The sequence below is a fragment of the Syngnathus floridae genome, chromosome 6, assembly GCF_059516105.1.
Source record: "Syngnathus floridae isolate MCC-2025c chromosome 6, RoL_Sflo_1.0, whole genome shotgun sequence".
NCBI lineage: Eukaryota > Metazoa > Chordata > Actinopteri > Syngnathiformes > Syngnathidae > Syngnathus > Syngnathus floridae.
This window is the reverse complement of record NC_142418.1, coordinates 6,283,479-6,300,586: the sequence shown is the minus strand read 5'-3', so window position 1 is coordinate 6,300,586 and position 17,108 is coordinate 6,283,479. Positions and strand designations below refer to the sequence as shown.

General features: G+C 39.9%; 2 protein-coding genes and 1 long non-coding RNA gene across 7 annotated transcripts in view; 1 reads left to right on the top strand and 2 right to left on the bottom strand.

The window, feature by feature from the left end:
- Positions 1-841: 841 nt before the first annotated feature.
- On the top strand, positions 842-16,291 carry LOC148396188 (1-phosphatidylinositol 4,5-bisphosphate phosphodiesterase zeta-1-like). Of its 5 annotated transcripts, none has more exons than XM_088378594.1 (14): positions 842-926; positions 1,008-1,080; positions 1,219-1,315; positions 1,613-1,808; positions 2,373-2,574; positions 3,468-3,612; positions 3,730-3,882; positions 5,856-6,023; positions 6,153-6,309; positions 6,933-7,049; positions 12,324-12,496; positions 13,222-13,348; positions 14,282-14,431; positions 14,519-16,291. In XM_088378594.1, the coding sequence occupies exons 3-14, from the start codon at positions 1,295-1,297 to the stop codon at positions 14,599-14,601; spliced, it is 1,692 nt and encodes a 563-aa protein (XP_088234720.1). In that variant the 5' UTR covers positions 842-926; positions 1,008-1,080; positions 1,219-1,294; the 3' UTR covers positions 14,602-16,291. The 5 variants fall into 5 exon arrangements, with proteins under 5 accessions (XP_088234720.1, XP_088234718.1, XP_088234722.1 ...); XM_088378592.1 differs by having other exon boundaries at positions 5,814-6,023; XM_088378596.1 differs by lacking the exon at positions 1,219-1,315 and having other exon boundaries at positions 1,723-1,808; positions 5,814-6,023.
- LOC148396189 (uncharacterized) lies at positions 12,535-13,964 on the bottom strand. Its single transcript, XR_015859046.1, has 3 exons — positions 13,726-13,964; positions 13,205-13,310; positions 12,535-12,662 (listed from the first exon to the last, which is right to left on the bottom strand). It is a non-coding gene; the product is annotated as an uncharacterized LOC148396189 (long non-coding RNA).
- The window catches only part of pik3c2g (phosphatidylinositol-4-phosphate 3-kinase catalytic subunit type 2 gamma), a 16,200-nt gene continuing 13,792 nt past the window's right edge, over positions 14,701-17,108 (bottom strand). The window contains exons 31-33 of the mRNA XM_088378591.1: positions 16,943-17,022; positions 16,733-16,858; positions 14,701-15,988 (exon numbers count right to left, since the gene is read on the bottom strand). Coding sequence (XP_088234717.1) covers positions 15,836-15,988; positions 16,733-16,858; positions 16,943-17,022 — 359 coding nt within the window. The 3' untranslated portion in view covers positions 14,701-15,835. The remainder of the gene's footprint in view (positions 15,989-16,732; positions 16,859-16,942; positions 17,023-17,108) is intronic.

Here is a 17,108-nt window from a genome sequence, read left to right as displayed (position 1 = left end):
GAAATATACCTAGTGAGGTGTCTAGGTTATGGCCATATGGTTGTTCAACATTTAACATAGATTGCCACTTTGACAAGCTTCAGATGAGGAATGGTTGTCGCTATGGTAACGGCCGAATGATATTCCGCACGAGCCTGTTGAAAAAGTCAATCCAATATAATGCTTGTAATCCAATTGTTTCGCATCTTATATAATGTATTCATTGCAAATGTTTGATTACTATAGCAATGCATTGTGAACACAACAACAGAAAGGTGTTATATTTGTATTTCTATATTTTACAATGTAAGAATATTTTGGGAGGATTTTTTTTCCAGAAATACAATGGGAAATTATTTTTGATGATGTGAGACCAAAAATTAAAGGTGATGTATAGTATAGCACTGCAGCACTTTTTTGGGAGTGGAGCACAAGGATGAGAAAATGAGATTAAATTTCAGGCTAAATTTTTCTGGCAAGCATGCAATACCTTCTTTATGAACATTTATTGTATAATTGTTATTGCATCTGGATTCATATAAGGAAAGACTGCTTAGTTGCAACTTTTTACACTTAAAAGCAGTGCTGGCGGAGCTGAGGGGGGGCACTCGGGCAGTGCGCCCCACCTCCCATACACACACACACTTGAAATATGCTTGTAACTCCTTCCATAGGGACAATATGGTGTATTTGAACTAAGAAATTCTGGTCATTGTTTGGTAGCATTTCCACGGGAATTGGTGGAGAGAACTCTTTGAAATGATGTGATCAACTCTAAGATGATGTCATCAAAAAGAAACTTGAAAGGTGACGTCATATTATAGAGCACCAAGTTCTGGGGGTATTTTTTGAGCTAAAAAAAAAAAAACTTGAAAAGGCAATCGAAATGGAAACAGAGCAAAGCCGAGTAAATATTTAAATCAGCACCCTTTGGCAAGTTAAAAGCGGTATGTAGCCACCAGTAAAGAGAAAAGGGCTTGCTTACAAGTCGAAATAATGATACACAAGGCTATTTCATCCATCTTTAGTATTCAGAGTCTGAAGGAACGAAGATGTCAATGACACCCGTGTTTGGTCATTCAAGCCGAGGGACTGCTGCAGGTATGAAACACTTTGTTCCATGAAGCAAAATGTCTCTTACTGCATTTAGAGTAAAACATTTTGTCAGTGTGGGCAGTGACATGAAAATGCATAGCTGTCCAGCCTTTTGAGTTGTTCCCTTGCAATTTAATTCTCCAGGCAGCGGCTTTTTTTCAAGTGACAAACTGGATTTGAACAGCAGAGCCTGTTTCCTTCATGTGCACCGCTGGCACGGATGCCCTGTGTATTAATGAAGGTGAAAGCAGGTTCTGTTCTTTAGTGTGCAATGCCTGGAGATCAGATTCACCGAGTGAGCTGTCTGTTGCTGGGCACCCATTAACGTTTTTTCTTCGAGCTTGTGTCACAATTGTGACGGGCTGTAGAACAAAGGATAAAAAGAGGGAGGGGGAATGCATTAAGGTAGGATAGTACGAATCTCAATGACTGATGGGAAGCACAGGGGAGAGTCACTGGCGTATAAAAAAAAAAAAAACATTTTCATATCATTAAAGAGGCTCAAATGGGGATTGGAAGACTACAAAATTGTTTGCAGATCAAAATGAGAAAAAGCAAGCCCCAGTCCACCAGGAGAGGCGATATCGAGAAGCTCTTCAACAATTATACCTCAGGCCAGACCACGCTACCTGCCTGCTCCCTGCTCAGGTTTCTCCAAAAGGAGCAGCTGGAGCTCGCAGCCGATGAGGCCACGGTCCAGAGCTTGATCGAGAGATATGAAATCGAAGAGGCGGGTGAGTGAAGTGAGCCGTGGGACGTGCCGAGCTGCTGGCGGCCTCCTTGACAGGAATCTAGCCTTGGGAATCATTGATGTGATTTGTTGTAAAGCACAACATCTCCACACACTTCACTGATCACAATATTTGGTACACTCACACCATTTGAACTGGTAAAAGCGTTTGTAAGCGAGAGTGGAAATTCCGAGGTCTGTTAAGGATCTCTTTGGGTTTTTGAAGGTAATATTTGAATAGATTTGCCACATTTTGAGGTTACAAACATTTGCAACATAATTTATTTTTATGAGCAGCACGAGAAAATATTTATGCTAATCGGCTAGTGATAGCACTATTCGGACTCGAAGACAAATTGAGGTCGTGTCGGTGCCAAAAGATCAGAAATCAATCTCAAACCTAAAATTGATAATCAACTAAAATGGCATCAGCGAAATAACACGTCTTCGCAGATTTATACCACACATCACAGAAATTGAGACCTAATTGTCTATGTGCCCCAAGATTGATTGGCAGGATAGAAAATGGCCACCCTAATTGTAACTTTGCTTGCTCATGCTCTTGCAGCCATACAAAGTCAGTGCATGACATTTGAAGGCTTCCACCGCTACATGGAGTCCAAAGACTGCTGTGTTTTCAATCAATCCCACAAGTTTGTGTACCAAGACATGAATCAGCCACTCAGCAGCTACTTTATCTCTTCATCGCACAACACCTACTTGACAGGAGACCAACTCATTGGCAAAAGCCACCTTGATGCCTACATTTGGTAAGTCTTTGGCATACTATGTGCTTTCCAGTTAAATGGTTTCACAAATTTACGTGGTAGAGAGTTGATTGGATAGCAGAATGATTTGCAACAGAAAATGTATGGATGGATGATTGAAAGCCAGGCGGCAAGATGACCAAGTGTCTGTCCTTTGCTTCCATGGCCTGAATCTTGCATTCGAAGAAAATGTGTCATTTATGTTAAACCTAGAGTCCTAGTTAACTTATAGTGACAGCTATATTATAGCATGTCAGGCTGCATGGTGCTAAATCATGCAAGTGACTGGTGACCAGTCCAGAATGCAGCCAGTCTCTGTTTTGCCCATAACCTTGAACAGGATGAGCGGGAGAAAATGGATGGATAGTTACGGTATTCTAAATGCTAACCTGTCCTGTTTAATAAGGACAGGCAACCTATGAAGGGTGAGCCCTTCTGAATTTAGGATCATCAGTAACTATATTTTACAAGCTTGTATCAGCGACCTTTGGTTCTGCCTCAATTCTTTAAAGGGTAACAAGGAAATCTCTCACCTTAACCATCCATTTAATGACGGTCTAGGCTGCTTTCTGGGGCACCTCCGAGGGCATCGCCTTCACAGGTTGCAAGTCTGCCCAAGAATGCATCCCATGATATAACTAAAAATTTTAATCTGGTAGCTCACTCTTTTCCCAGTTAACCTTTATTGAGGCAGATCATACAACAAAAATATGATAAAAGGTTTGCATCAGACATTTTGTGACTTTTCAAACCAAATCGGACACTGAACTAAACCTTAATGGAAAAAGCTTTATTGTACCCATCAGATTATTCTCATTTTATGGAGACGCCTGATTTAGTGTCGAGATGCATCAATGCATTCGGTATTGTACGTTAATTAATATTTGCATTCAAAGTGCTTTGAAGAAAGGCTGCCGCTGTCTGGAAATAGACTGCTGGAACGGACCAGGTATGGAGCCCATCGTCTACCATGGTTACACCCTGACCACAAAGATTCTCTTCAAGGATGTTATTGCAACTGTGGGACAGCATGCTTTTGAGGTCGGTACCTTCAAGTGCTCCTATTGACCCCATCTCCTGAGCCACGTTAGCTTCAAGCATCTCTAATAGATGCATATGAATTGAAAATGCTTCAATGCCCTAATTGTTTTCTGGCAGGCGTCTATTTACCCGGTAATCTTGTCTCTGGAGAACCATTGTTCCAAGGAACAGCAGGAAGTTATGGCCCTCCACCTCACCTCTATACTAGGAAACAAGCTGGTTGATGTGCGCTTGGATCACCAGACCACGGGAGACCTCCCAAGCCCAAATGTAAGATTATGTGGAAACATGCCATAATGTAATTGGAGTACTGGTGTAAAGCAGTTAAGCTCCACTGAAGATAGTTTAAACCTTTTTTGCAACAGTTTTGCATTGAGACAAAAAATTATTCTTTGCCAGTTCCAAACTATTCCGACTCCTCCAGTCAAAACATTGCATCAGCCATGACTGAACAGCAGATTGAGGGATAATGTGCACTTCAGCCTCTTGCCAATATGATGAGTTGGATGAAGGCCATTTCTCTTTGAGGAGATGCTCTGCGGGCTTTTTTCGTCTCGAGCCGTTCGTATTTGTCATTTAAAATTTATCGCAAGAAAGTTTTTGCATTGACTCAGAGTTTGACTCATGGCTCTCAAAGCTTCTTCAAGAAAGGTCGTCTTTATCGAATGAAGAGCAAAATCTGTGGCACTGAGTGCTAGAAAACTACAGTGGTGCCTTGAGAGACGAAAATAGCATAATTATAAATCCAACTTGAATTATAGCAACTAATCACACGTGTCCTGCCGACGTCTCAGCTCTTCTCTGAGCTCGTTAATTATGGTACTAATATTAGTTGTTCTACGCAGATGATCAAGATTATGTGACAGTTTTATTGTTAGTCTACATACTGTTGCTACACTGTTTTCGGTCAATTGACGCTGATTAGCATTAAGCTAACTGCCTGAAAGGCAAATGTATGTCGTCGTTTTAAATACACAATGGGAAATTGTTTTAGTTTGCGTTTAGTTTGACAGTAAACTTTCATTTGGAGTGCCATTGAAAAGCTCAAAGCCTTTTTAAAATAATTGTTCAATATTTGCCAAATTGCTGCATATTGATTGTGTTCACTTCACTGCCGCTAGTCAAAGAAAATTTGATCAAGCGACGGTTCCTATCTCAAAAACGTCTGATCACTCGAGTCTCAAGGCACTGCTGTAATTATAATTATAGTCCTAGTTGTAAATATTAGGTGTCTGGGGGGTTTGTATGCATAATGTTAACTTCAGGAGGACCACTGGCAAAAAAAATAAATAAAAAAAATTGCTTATGCATGCTGAATTGATGACGCAAGATTGAATGTTGCCTTTGGGAATAAGTGCAATAATAGGCAATTTCATTGTTTGAAAGAATGAAACGAGCAGACCTCACATGCACCATGATGCTGCATCAATACTGTAGATGTGGAGCCCAGAGATTTAATAAAACAAGAAACTTTACAAACATTTTTAGCCTTTCTGAAATTAAGATCTTTGGCTTGGAATCAAACATTTTATATCAGAAAAGTTATACACAAGAAAAATCTATCCGTCCATTATCTGAATCAGTTATCCTCATGCGAGCCGATATTTATCACAATAAAATCATATTGGATATAAATATAAATATATACATATACAAACACATATACATATATATTAGGGGTGCATCTCTCTAGTAACATATGATTCTATACATACATGATTCAGTTTGATTTTGTGAGGTTACTAATTGATTCTATAAAAAAATTAAAGCATTGATGCAATGGATTTTTGAAATAGGATTATTATAATCCCTTTACAATATAAATTAATTTGTGCCAAGGAGATTCATTAAAGACTGAAAAGAAATGTAAGTCGCTTTTGTCATATTTCTTAACAGCCAAGCACAAGCGCTCCAAAGTCCAAACAATTACAAAAAGAAAATCAGAAATGTCAAAGCAATTTATACTGATTTATTACTTTTTAAGTGGTTTTTAACCCGTTCAAACTATGATTAGGCCGATTCTTTTATTTGTGTACCGATGCACATTTTTTTCAATTCATTTTTTTTTTTACACCCCTCATATATATTTATATATATTATATATATTTGTGTATGTGTGTGTGTCTGTGTGAGTGTTTGTAAAGTGACAATGTCCCACATACATTGTATGTATGTATGTGTGTGTATAAATGGTCACGCAGGACCTAAAGTATAAGATCCTGATCAAGAATAAAAAACTAAAGCCCAATGCTAGAATAGATGGAGCAACAGGGACAGAGGCAGATGACAGTGCAGAAGAGGGCTGGGAGGAGGAGGAGGAGGAAGAAGAGGAGGAAGAAGAAGAGGATGAGGTGGATCAACCGAGCAGATCAAGGTTCTGGCCCCTGAGAAAGTCAAGCTTAAAAAAGAAAGTGAGTCAGGGCTGTGGTAGCTGATATTAAAAAAGCTAAGGCGTCGTGAAGACAAACTCGTATGTCTGCCATCTTATTGCAAAGACGTGACTGCTCTCTTGTTTCTGTGCATCTGAACGCGATGAGCAGAAGAAGAAGGTGGTGGTAGCGGATGCTCTGTCCGACCTCGTCATATACACTGTGTCTGTCAAGTTCACCAGCTTCAGTCACTCCAAAGACAGTCAGAAGTCCTGTGAGAACACATCCATGGCTGAGAAAAAAGCCCGCAAGCTGGCCAAAGTTTCAGGTATAGTCACTCTTAAAATAAGAAGCCAACCTCGACTGTGCGGTGTCATTTTGGTGAGAATAGCAGATTTTAATGATTTACAACCACTGTGAGCTCAAAGCGAAATCCCAGCAGGAGGCTTTTTTTGGACTTCTAAAGCATTCATCTTTGGTCAGAATTCTCCAAAGGGCATACTGAAAACAACATATGACTGAGAGTCCACTCGGGAGAAAATTAGCAAAAGTTGGCCTCGTCATTGTCATGGAAGTACGAGACAAAAATTTATTATCAACTGTAGCGCTTTCACTACAGCTTTCGCGCTTTAGAAAAACAGCGTCAAAAGAAAAGTTGCAGTGCCTTATCCCTACAAGTGATTTTTTTTTAGCCACAAAGTTGAGTGAATGTATTTTGCAGTACTTCTCGTACTTTTGATATACAGTATGCAATGACAACAAAATGTAAACAAAGACCTTCCTTTTTAACATTTTTGCCAGTGTCTCAAACTGCTGCAGTATTGTCAGATTAAGTTTGCCTGAAGTATCGGTGGCTGGTATCGGCAGCCACCTCAAGTACCCAATACTGACCGTAATTTATTCTAAAACATTTTCTTTCACCTTATTGAATGGCTCGTGCTTCGTCTTCAGGTAAAGATTTTGTTCTGCACAACCAGAGATTCTTGACCAGGATTTATCCAGCGGGCTCCAGGACATCCTCGTCCAATTACAACCCTCAAGAGTTCTGGAACGTTGGATCGCAGCTCGGTGGGTCAAAGAGACGATCTGCATTGACACACAGGGAGAAAATTGTCTGAGAAAATGTTGTTCAGTGGTGTCCTGGGATACGAGTTCAATTTTGTGTCTATGCTTGTATCTCACATCATATTTCACCATTATATGGGTATGCCATTTATCAACATTTTCCAATGCCAAGCAAAAAAATGATCGAGCTCTTTATAATATTATATATAATACTGTAGTACTTTAATAGTACTTTATGAAGTCTTTCACAGTTGACTTAGTAAACCGCTTTAATACAAGATTCTTTTTTGCAGAGGATAAAGAATATATGACTGGAAGTTTCGCTATATTGTCCATTATGTTGTGGAACCATTTGTGTTGATGCAGTTTGCTCGCCTGTCTGTGGCGTTTTGCATTGTGTTGGCATTGAGCTTGTGTGTTAGCATTAGGCTAGCTGAAGAAAAGTTGTGTGGTTGTTATCTCGGTTTTACATTTAGATTCACAGTAAACTTAACTGGAAATTCAGGGAATTCATGCCCTTCTTAACATCTAAGGCCCCATCCCTGAAGATGAGAGGCCAAGTGTACTCAGCCTGCGTCAGTAGTATGACGTACGGAAGTGAGACATGGGCCCTGAAAGCAGAACACGAAGACAAACTAAACAGAGCAGAAATGAGGATGATCAGATGGATGTGTGATGTGTCAATGAGGGAGGAAAAGACCAGTGCAGAGCTGAGAAAGAAGATGGGAGTGGAGGCCATAGTGGATGTGGTGAGGAGAGGCAGACTGCGATGGTACGGACATGTAGTGAGGAAGGACGAGAACGACTGGGTGAAGAAAGTTATGTCGTATAACGTAGAGGGAACAAGACCCAGTGGCCGACCTAAAAAAGACCTGGAAGGCGACGGTGTCAGCCGACATGAAGGCACTCGGCATCAACCACGAGATGGCCATGGACCGTTCCCGGTGGAAGAAAGCCATATCAAGAACCCAGTCCAACCCAGCGGCGCCTGGAAAACGGACTTTAAACTGATGAGTAATGCTGGATTCTGTCCACAATTTAGGGAGCGTGTTATCTGCGCCTCACGGCAAAAGCCTTTGCCAATCACCTGTTATCCAATTTACTCACTGCGTGTTCGTTTGATTTCTTCAGATTTAGGAAAATGCTAAGACACTGAAGCAGAAATTAGACTTACACAAGTTGGTTGAGTTCAATCACAATTCTTGTTCAAAAAGCTCTGTTTTCAGGAAAGTACAATACAGCGCTGGGCCCTTCCTGAGCGGAAAGTCTCCATTCAGAAAAGGCCAAGTCCAAGGTTGTTAGATCAGTTTTATATTCAGTAGCACATTGTGGGCCGAGATTGATGGGTGATGAGTCTTTGGGGTGGGGCAAGTTCGAAGGAGAGTCTGCTTCCACGGGAGTGGTGCTGGTTATGGGCGATTCGGTGTGTAGGTGGGGGGCCGTTGGTGTGTGTGTGTGGAGGGGGGCTGTTGTCTTCCATCCCGTCTTTCGGCCTTGGCGATCATCTTTGGCCGAGTCTTTGGGTGGCTCCTTCTGGCACCTGCTGGTTTTATCTCCACGTGACCTTCCTGTGAACGTTCTTCTCCAATCTTGGACATACACTGTCGTACCTCATTCTTTTAATTTTGTCATTTTGTACGAAATTATGTTAGCTTTTGGCTGTGACATCATTAATCTATTGCTGTTCTTTTGATACATCATGTCTTTGCTTATTCTTAGTTTAATCATGCTTCCAACCGTATCTTTTCTTTGTTAGGCAAACTATTTCCCTCTGTGCAGAGCGTTCAGTAGTAATCAAAAACTGGCGTCTAGCATTAGTCAAAACATAAGATACAATCAAGTACTGAACGGTCAAGACGACTCTGGCCGTGTCCATGATTCAGAGAAAAAACATCAGGCATGCATTACACAGTTCCTTAAGGGTCATTAAGCTATTTAGGCAATATATCAAAAGTCATTTGTTATTTCAAAGTGCTCAGAAATGTATCAGATCATAAAGTTATAAAAACCTTTCTCATCACCACTTATCAAAAATGTCTAGTTATGTCTTCTTTATTGATTTGGTGTGTAGGTATAATTATATGCTTAAAATGTTTCTTTTATTTATTTAATATGTGAATATACTTGTCTGCTTATGTACTTTATTCAATGAGGTTTAAGCATATCTGTTTTTGTAGCTAGGTGTCAGGAAGGAGTTGAGCCAGGGCGACCAAATGCAGCTTGAACCAGGATTTATTGCAGGGAAAAGGAGTTGGAAGGGAGGCAGGTGGGGAACCGACGACACAGACGGGAGGAAGACTCACGGCCAGCAAAACAGACAGACTGACCGACATGAAGTCCCCTTGGACAAGGTTAAAATTCTGACCGTGAGCCTTCAGACAGACCGAGGGAAAACCAGATGACACGAACAGGAACACTGGGCACGAACAGGAATGGACACAACAGTAGACACCGACCGGGAGAAACACACGGGCAGGGCTTAAATACACAGGGTAACAAGAGGAAGCAGGTGACAGACATTACAGTAACGAAAGGGGTGTGGCCGAGCGAAGTGGCACGGGCGTGACACTAGGCAGGACTTTTTGTATTTTGACCCCATTTCCTGCACTCCCTCTGTTGACCTCAGTTATACTGAGGTCACCAAAATCGTTGCTGCCACCAGGGTCCCTCTGTTGGCACACCACGTCCCTCTGTGGAGCCGCTACAAGTCCCTCTGTGGGGCCGCCAATGAGTGAGAAAAATAAATATAGATAAAATTCATACCCAGACATTTGTAAAAGATGGAGAGTGGAAAGGCAATTGGCCTAGACGACATTCCAGTGACAGCATGGAACTATCAAGGAGAGATGGCAGGGGAGATTCTTAAAAAGCGAGAAGTTCCCCGGAAAGGTGTTGACTTCTATTTCTTAATTCAGACCACGGCGATGCGCAGAACTGTAGTAGCTACAGAGGTGTTGTTATGTTGATTAAGCAAAGCATGAAGTTATCGGAAAGAATGTTAGAAGCGAGGCTTGGAAATCTACTGGCCAAAATAATGGAGTGTGGCAGAGACAAAGATAGGACATGCAGATGGTTGGTGGCACAGAAAGATATGGAAACGATCGCTCTGCAGTCGCGGCCCCTAACAGGAGCAGCCGAAAGAAGTGGAAGATGAGAAAGAAAATGTGAAAGAGAAATACATAAACAAATAACGAAATACATACATACATATATAGTACATACATATAGACAGACATCGAACGATTGCCCATTCGGTCACTCAGCCCTTCAGTCAGTCACTCAATGAATCACTCAATCAATCAATAATCCAATCAATCAATCAATCAATCAATCAATCAATCAATCAATCAATCAATCAATCAATCACACTGGTGTTAACTAATTTGTAATTGTATTGCAAGCAATTTAAACTCTAATGGAATATGTGGATGTCCATATCTGTTTTATCAAATTCTAATCCTACTTTATCTTTGTATAAGGCACAGGTGTCAAACTCAAGGCCTGGGGGCCAGATGCAGACCGCCACATGATTTTATGCGGCCCGCAAAGACAAATTGTGCTTTTTATTCATGTGTCATTACTCGAATTGCAAATTGTCTTCACTTTTAATAATATTTTATTTTTCAATATTAGACCAGTTTTTATTTGTCTGATTTGAAAGCGAGTTACTTGTCAGTTTGTTTTGTAGCTTTTACGCTATATAACATGGGGTGCTCACACATTTATTTGGGTATGACAGTCATACCGGTCCTCCGAAAGAAGCTATGACTACACTGCGGCCCGTGAACAAATGAGTTTGACCCCCCTGGTACAAGGGATAGCCTTCTCATTGATCAATCACGTATCTTAAATCATGCTTTTCCTCCTTTGAAGCGACTATGTACTTCAAACCCAAACGGCACCATTTTATAGGGAAAAAACTTGTCGAATATATTTGTTTCCGACATAATACTTCCGCAATCATCTTAAATTTGTTCAGTTTATCAATCCCTTCCATTGTTTATCCTGCAAATGAATCACGTGAATAATGTGTTATTCAAACTTTAACGTTCATAATCCACCTGTTCCCAATTTGTTTGGAGTCTGTGTGTTATTGTTCTAATTTTTTTACATTTAATACTCTCCCACCTATTTGATCCTATCTTGTGAAAGTCTACAGTTTATTATAAGCTATTTTGAAACTCTTCACACTTGTTACCAGGCTTTGGCTCCATCTCATGATGTTGTCTCCCATTCACTTTATTTCTGCCGAGCTGCTTCTTCTCCTCCGTACAGCATGTTGAAGACTTAAAAAACATCAAATCTGAAAACCCTTAAAATCTCACAATTCCCCCCTTTGTTTTTTTTTCTACCTCCCCTTTTGACACATTCTAAAAAATGTGTCAGTAAACTTAACTGGAAGCAGCCTTAAAAAGGTTGAAACTAACCGCCAACCTGCTGCTTGCTATGAAATGAGGTGACTTGAGTTCAATGTCACCATATTTATTTTTCATATTTTAATATATTATATTATATATTATATCCATATTCATCAAAAACAAGATTTTCTTTTTGTTTAGAGTAAAACATGTTTTTCATTAAACAGTGACTTATGTCCACAAAGATTATATGAAAGAAGAACTCCACATGAATGTAACGTAATTAAGGTGTGGGGACAAGCTCTTAATGTTTGTGGAAGACAAGACAAATATTGCACCAGGTGAATGAGGGGGGTCGTATTAATTAGCAGTGAAAAGAATATTTTCATGCCATTCACCTCCTGTTCCTTTTCTGTTTGTCAATTTTCTTTTTGGATGCCGGCAGTGTCTGATTGCACATTGCCAAAAAAGTCACAGCCTTGAAGCTGGTGTTACTTTGTGTTCTTTCTGCCACCTCGCTGGCTTGCCACAAAGTGAGCCTGACATGAAGCCCTGCAGACTATTTTGCTATGCTGAAAGATGTCGCTGCACCAAACAGGCTGGAATTGATCAATCTCCGTTAAATCAGCGGAACATTCTCTCAAGTGATGCAGACGGGTGGTTACAAGTGACGATTAGAATTATGACGTGCTAGAAAGATTGCCAAAAAGATCACAGTTGTCATTTGCTGGCTTTCTTCCAAAACGACGTTTCACTCGATTAGGCATAAAACGGATGACAGCAAGTGAAGTGCAACTCGCTTATTTGGTGTTCTCAAATGCCTCAGAGGATGGCTGAAAGTCATTGAATCATCTCGCATTTAAAAATTGAAGATATTTTCCTTTTCCTTATCCTACTAACGCCCTGTTGTACTTTACAGTGGCACTTAATTTCCAGTCCCCAGGATTGGCCATGGACCTTAATGATGGCCGTTTCCAAGACAACGGAGGCTGCGGCTACGTCCTTAAGCCTGCTGTGCTCATGTCTCGTGAAAGAAGCTTTGATCCAAGCTGCAGTCAACGTGGTGTTGCACCAACACTCCTGCTGCTCAAGGTATTGCTTTTTGGGAACACTGATGCTTTCGAGACATATCATGGTTAGGCTTCCAGGATTTTTATTTGATACATGTGGCTTGTTTTTCAACTTTGTTCTTAACCATGCAGATGATCAGTGGCATGCGATGGTGGGGGCCGAGTGGGCGTCGGCCCCAGGTATCCACCTTGAGAATGAACATCAAACCTTTGTCAGAGCCATTTGTCTTGGGAAAAAATCAAAGCATGAAACATATCACATGGTGGCATTGAATGGAAAATTCCATAGCATATCCAAATTAATTTCCATTCACAATGTTGTAATTCTTTAAAAACAAGACAAACAAACTTTTGGTTGTAACAAAAGCTCACCAGAGACCATTATTCAAAAGAGAAGCTCGCACAAAGAGGAAAAGCTTCTCGGCTGCATGGCTGAAATATAAATGTAGTGCATTGTATGCTGCTGTGGCGGGGGAGAGCATCACCTTTATTCACATTGTCACTTCTTATTATTTGATCGTTTCAAGAGAAACTTTGTGATGTCGACCTAGTCGACGCTATGGGGATTTTGAATAACATTGAGTGATACACCCTTGTAAATTATTCATGCACTCAGGAAAACTAACACCCGCTTTTTCTTTTGTGTGTAGCATAAAATTGGCAAATTGATGCAATGGGATGTTTTTTTTAAGAGCCTGAAGTTCAATCCAAGATGCTACTATGTACATACCATGTGCCTGTCAACAGGTTATATGTGGGTCCAATTTACCGCTTCCAAAATTGGGGAAGAATCTGGACCCCTTCGTCAGAGTTGAGATCCACGGGATTGGATCGGACTGCAACAGAAAAAACACAAGCACAGTCAAAAACAACGGTAAGTACATTAGCATCAAAGTGTGTGTTAATTGCCAATGTGAATGCCTCACCACTTTGTCAACCTTGACGTTCATTTCAAGATTAAGCTGAGATCTTTCTGTCTCATTTGTGCACTCTGTGCTTGTTCCAATTGTTTTTAAGAATTTCAACCCTGCTAGAAAAGTCGGAATTTTTAAAGGTTAAAATTAAAACATCATTATGCAAGAATTGTCAGTACTAACTGTGCATTATTTGACACTGCTTTTCAATTAGACATTGAGTGACCAGAAAGTCCAAAAACAAACTGTGGTGAGGCGCAAAAGTCCATTCATCTATCCACCCATACATTTTCTATCGCGTCTGTCCACAATATGGACAATTTAAAGTGCTGCCTACCTCAAATGTGGAAGACTGAAGAAATGGGAATCATAAATAAAAATATTAAAATGCATAAATGCATAAAATAAGATCAAAACTTAATTGTATTACAGTCAACGCCACTGGTCGGCTTAATAAAATTTAAAAAAAATCCACTAAGGCGCCACAGTGTTGCACTTCATTATGCCTCTGCTCCTTTGTTCTCCTTTTCCACACCTCCTCCAGGCTTGCATTCATCAGGTGGCTTATCAGCCTCACCTGTTAATTTTGTGAGCCATGCTGGGAGATGTAATATCTTTTTTTTTTGCCTCGGGTTATGGAGAATATACCCCGCCAAAAACCTGCAAAGGACAAGTGCAATAGAAAATGGATGGTTGAATGTACCTTATATTTATTGCAGGTTTATAGTAAATTCTTCAATAATTTTAGGGGGTAAAATACTAATAAGCATTCATAATTGGTGTCATTTATACCTATCTATTTGGCAATTCAGCCAATGCTAGCATGTGCTGGCATTTCTGAAGGAATTGCGCTTTCCAGTAAAACTGAGTAAAGGAGTTGATGACGATTGCAGCTTTGAACCCCTACTGGGATTCCGACATGAACTTCCGCATCAGCATTCCCGACCTGTGTCTCATCCGCTTTTGTGTCCGAGACCAGACCGGCTTTCTGTCCAGTGACTTCGTGGGCCAGTACACGCTGCCTTTCAGCAGCCTGAAAAGAGGTCTGTCAACACTCCTGTTTGTTGCATTTTAGCTATTTGAACCTTGACACCCCAACCCCCCCACTCCATTTTTTTTCCTACCTTCAGGCTATCGCTGGGTACCTCTTCAGTCCCGATCCGGATGCAGTTTGGATCCAGCCTCTCTTTTCGTTTATGTCTGGTATTCCTAAAACATAGACCCACAAAAAAAAAAGAACACACACACGCTGCCAACAGAGATGAGTGTAGCAGAGCAACAACAAACGGATGCAAATAAATCAAAGCCTCAGTTATAAATACCAGTTTTATTATAAGAAAATAGATACGCTATATTCCTCCCAGTGCATCACGGAAAAAAAGACCAAAACACTCAAAAAGCAGTCCTGCAATATCTATAAACTGTAGTGAAGGGCAAAATTCCTCGAGTGAGGTTGTAGCTTCCTGTAACAAAATTAAAATTTGCTGCAATTTCAGTTAGTGCGAGCAAAGTTGTTTTCCCTCTCAGAACAATAAATTTGACACTTGCCAGGTAACAGTAATGCTCCACGGCCTCTCCTGTATTAAAAAACAAAAGCTCCCCTGAAGCATCACTCCCCTCCCACGTGAGTTATCAAGCTGGGAATTGTATAAATAGCATCCACAGAGGTATACATACATTATTGAAGTAATTCCAGTGAAGAAAAATCTATTTCTGTTCAGCTTTATAACCAAATCCAATAAAGCAGACGGTGAGAGGAGAGCTGTCAGCAGGATGCCATTAAGATAAAATTAGGAGCTGTGTGATCAGTGAGTGATATCGTGGCTATGTGGGTATTACTCATAATAGCCAGAGGTGTTTTTTTTTTTTTTAAACTTATTTGTAAAAGATGAGCGCAAACTAAATAGGTGCAGTATTGTTGGAAAAATGCAGCTTCATGCGGCATTAAACAGTCTTCTGCCATTTTAAGACAGAGTTGAAGTAATTGGGCAACGGACGTTGTGGAAAAAATATTTTTAAGTTTTCTTTTTTTTAATGTTTAAACCAGTGGTAAATATTTTACGTACCACCAAAAAACAAAAAGGAAAAAAAACCCTCAAAGTTTTTACTTTGTTGTAAAAAATAGTATTTCTGTTAGTACAAAAAAATAAATTGTAACTTAACAAATATTTTTCAGAAAACGTTTCTTAAATATTAAATGTATTATTAATTAAAAGAGAAAATAAATCTACTAGGGAAAAAATCTACTCGATTACCTTTATGTCCATGATTCAACATTTGATTGGCATTCATAAAAACAAAAAAAACCTCGGTGCTTTCAGTCACCGCAGTTAAAAGTTTTTGCAGTTGTAACTTGATCCAGTCCTATTCACTGCGTTGTAGTTGAGACAAGAGACATTGTGGTTGCGCCCCCTGTCGGCTACTAGCCTGCAGTGAAGCAACTCAGGTCAGAGTGCCGAGTTTCTCAATGTGAACCAAGTCTCCTTGTTGAGCAGCTCCTCGTCCAGTTTGATGTTGGTGGCAGCAACAAACGTCTTCTTGCTCTTCACACTCACTTCCAGCACCATCCCATACAGCAAGGGCACATTATTGTACTCCAACTGTGAAACACACACATTTTTTTCAAGTTTTTTGCATGTCAGCTGTAACTTTCGAAAAGGTTGAGTAGCTTCTAGTTTATCAAGTTTTGTTCCTCCATCTTACAATGATGTTTCAATATGTATTTATTGTATTAAATGTACAGTTTAGTTTTTATTTAGATATATATTTTCATCCTTGTGCAGTCTGATGGATTATATTTACTACCTACATACGTGATGTAAAAAAATTCCTGATGCAAAAACTTTCATCCAGTTACTTCAGCGTAACGTTACGTTCATTAAAGACTCAATTCTTCAAAAGTGCGATTGTAGTTTGTCTTTTTTCCAGGGTGCCTACCACCTCTCCCCAAATTCCGAGCTTTTGAATGGTTTTGTATGCAAGCTTAAAGTCAAATTTAAAAGCAGTTTTTGATCTATTAAATTTTAATAATCAGTTTTAGTCTTTTAATAATTAAAAGACTTACCAGTCACCAAGTATGATACGAAATAATATACAATTTAAATGCTTCAATAGCAGATTCAAATATGAGATTTAATTTTCTAAAGATGTATTTTGGTAAACCACATCCAAAATCACACTCATTTCAAATTTTGTGAATATTCTTGGCATTGTCTTGAATTAGGTGGAACGCATGCTGGTCAGCAAAATTTAAGTGTGACATCATAAGGCTTGTTCATGACACCATGTCATTTTATCACTATCCTGTTATAAAAATATATATATATATATTTATATATTTGTACCAGTTCATTGAATGTAGGGCTGTCATTATTCCGCACTACTTTAGTCTTTCTCTTGGACTTCCGCTGAGGGTCGGGTCTCAGACACGTGACCACGTAGGCATCAGGATTGGAGCCGTTGGCCATCTTCTGTAAATAATTAAAAAAAAGGCTTTTAAATTCATGAGAAAGAACATTGAACATGCTGTTTTTCATCCCATGTGGCAAGCTCACAATGTTCTTGAGGTGTTTTACCAAGACCCAGAGCTTGCACTCATTGTAAGAAATGCACAGCTGGATTTGAGGAGAAGCCTCTGTAATGAGAAATCACAAGGTGACGACCAATGCGATTGCTTCATCAGAAAGCTGAGAGAAACATCAAAGTATGATGCAGTAGAAT

What these genes read in the sequence shown, in the direction of transcription:
- LOC148396188 (XM_088378592.1), top strand. Translation starts at nt 1,295, where the DNA reads ATGCCCTGTGTATTAATGAAG. An exon ending in ATATGAAATCGAAGAGGCGG is followed by an intron (nt 1,809 to 2,372) that starts GTGAGTGAAGTG and finishes ATGCTCTTGCAG; the next exon opens with CCATACAAAGTCAGTGCATG. An exon ending in AGTCAAGCTTAAAAAAGAAA is followed by an intron (nt 6,024 to 6,152) that starts GTGAGTCAGGGC and finishes CGCGATGAGCAG; the next exon opens with AAGAAGAAGGTGGTGGTAGC.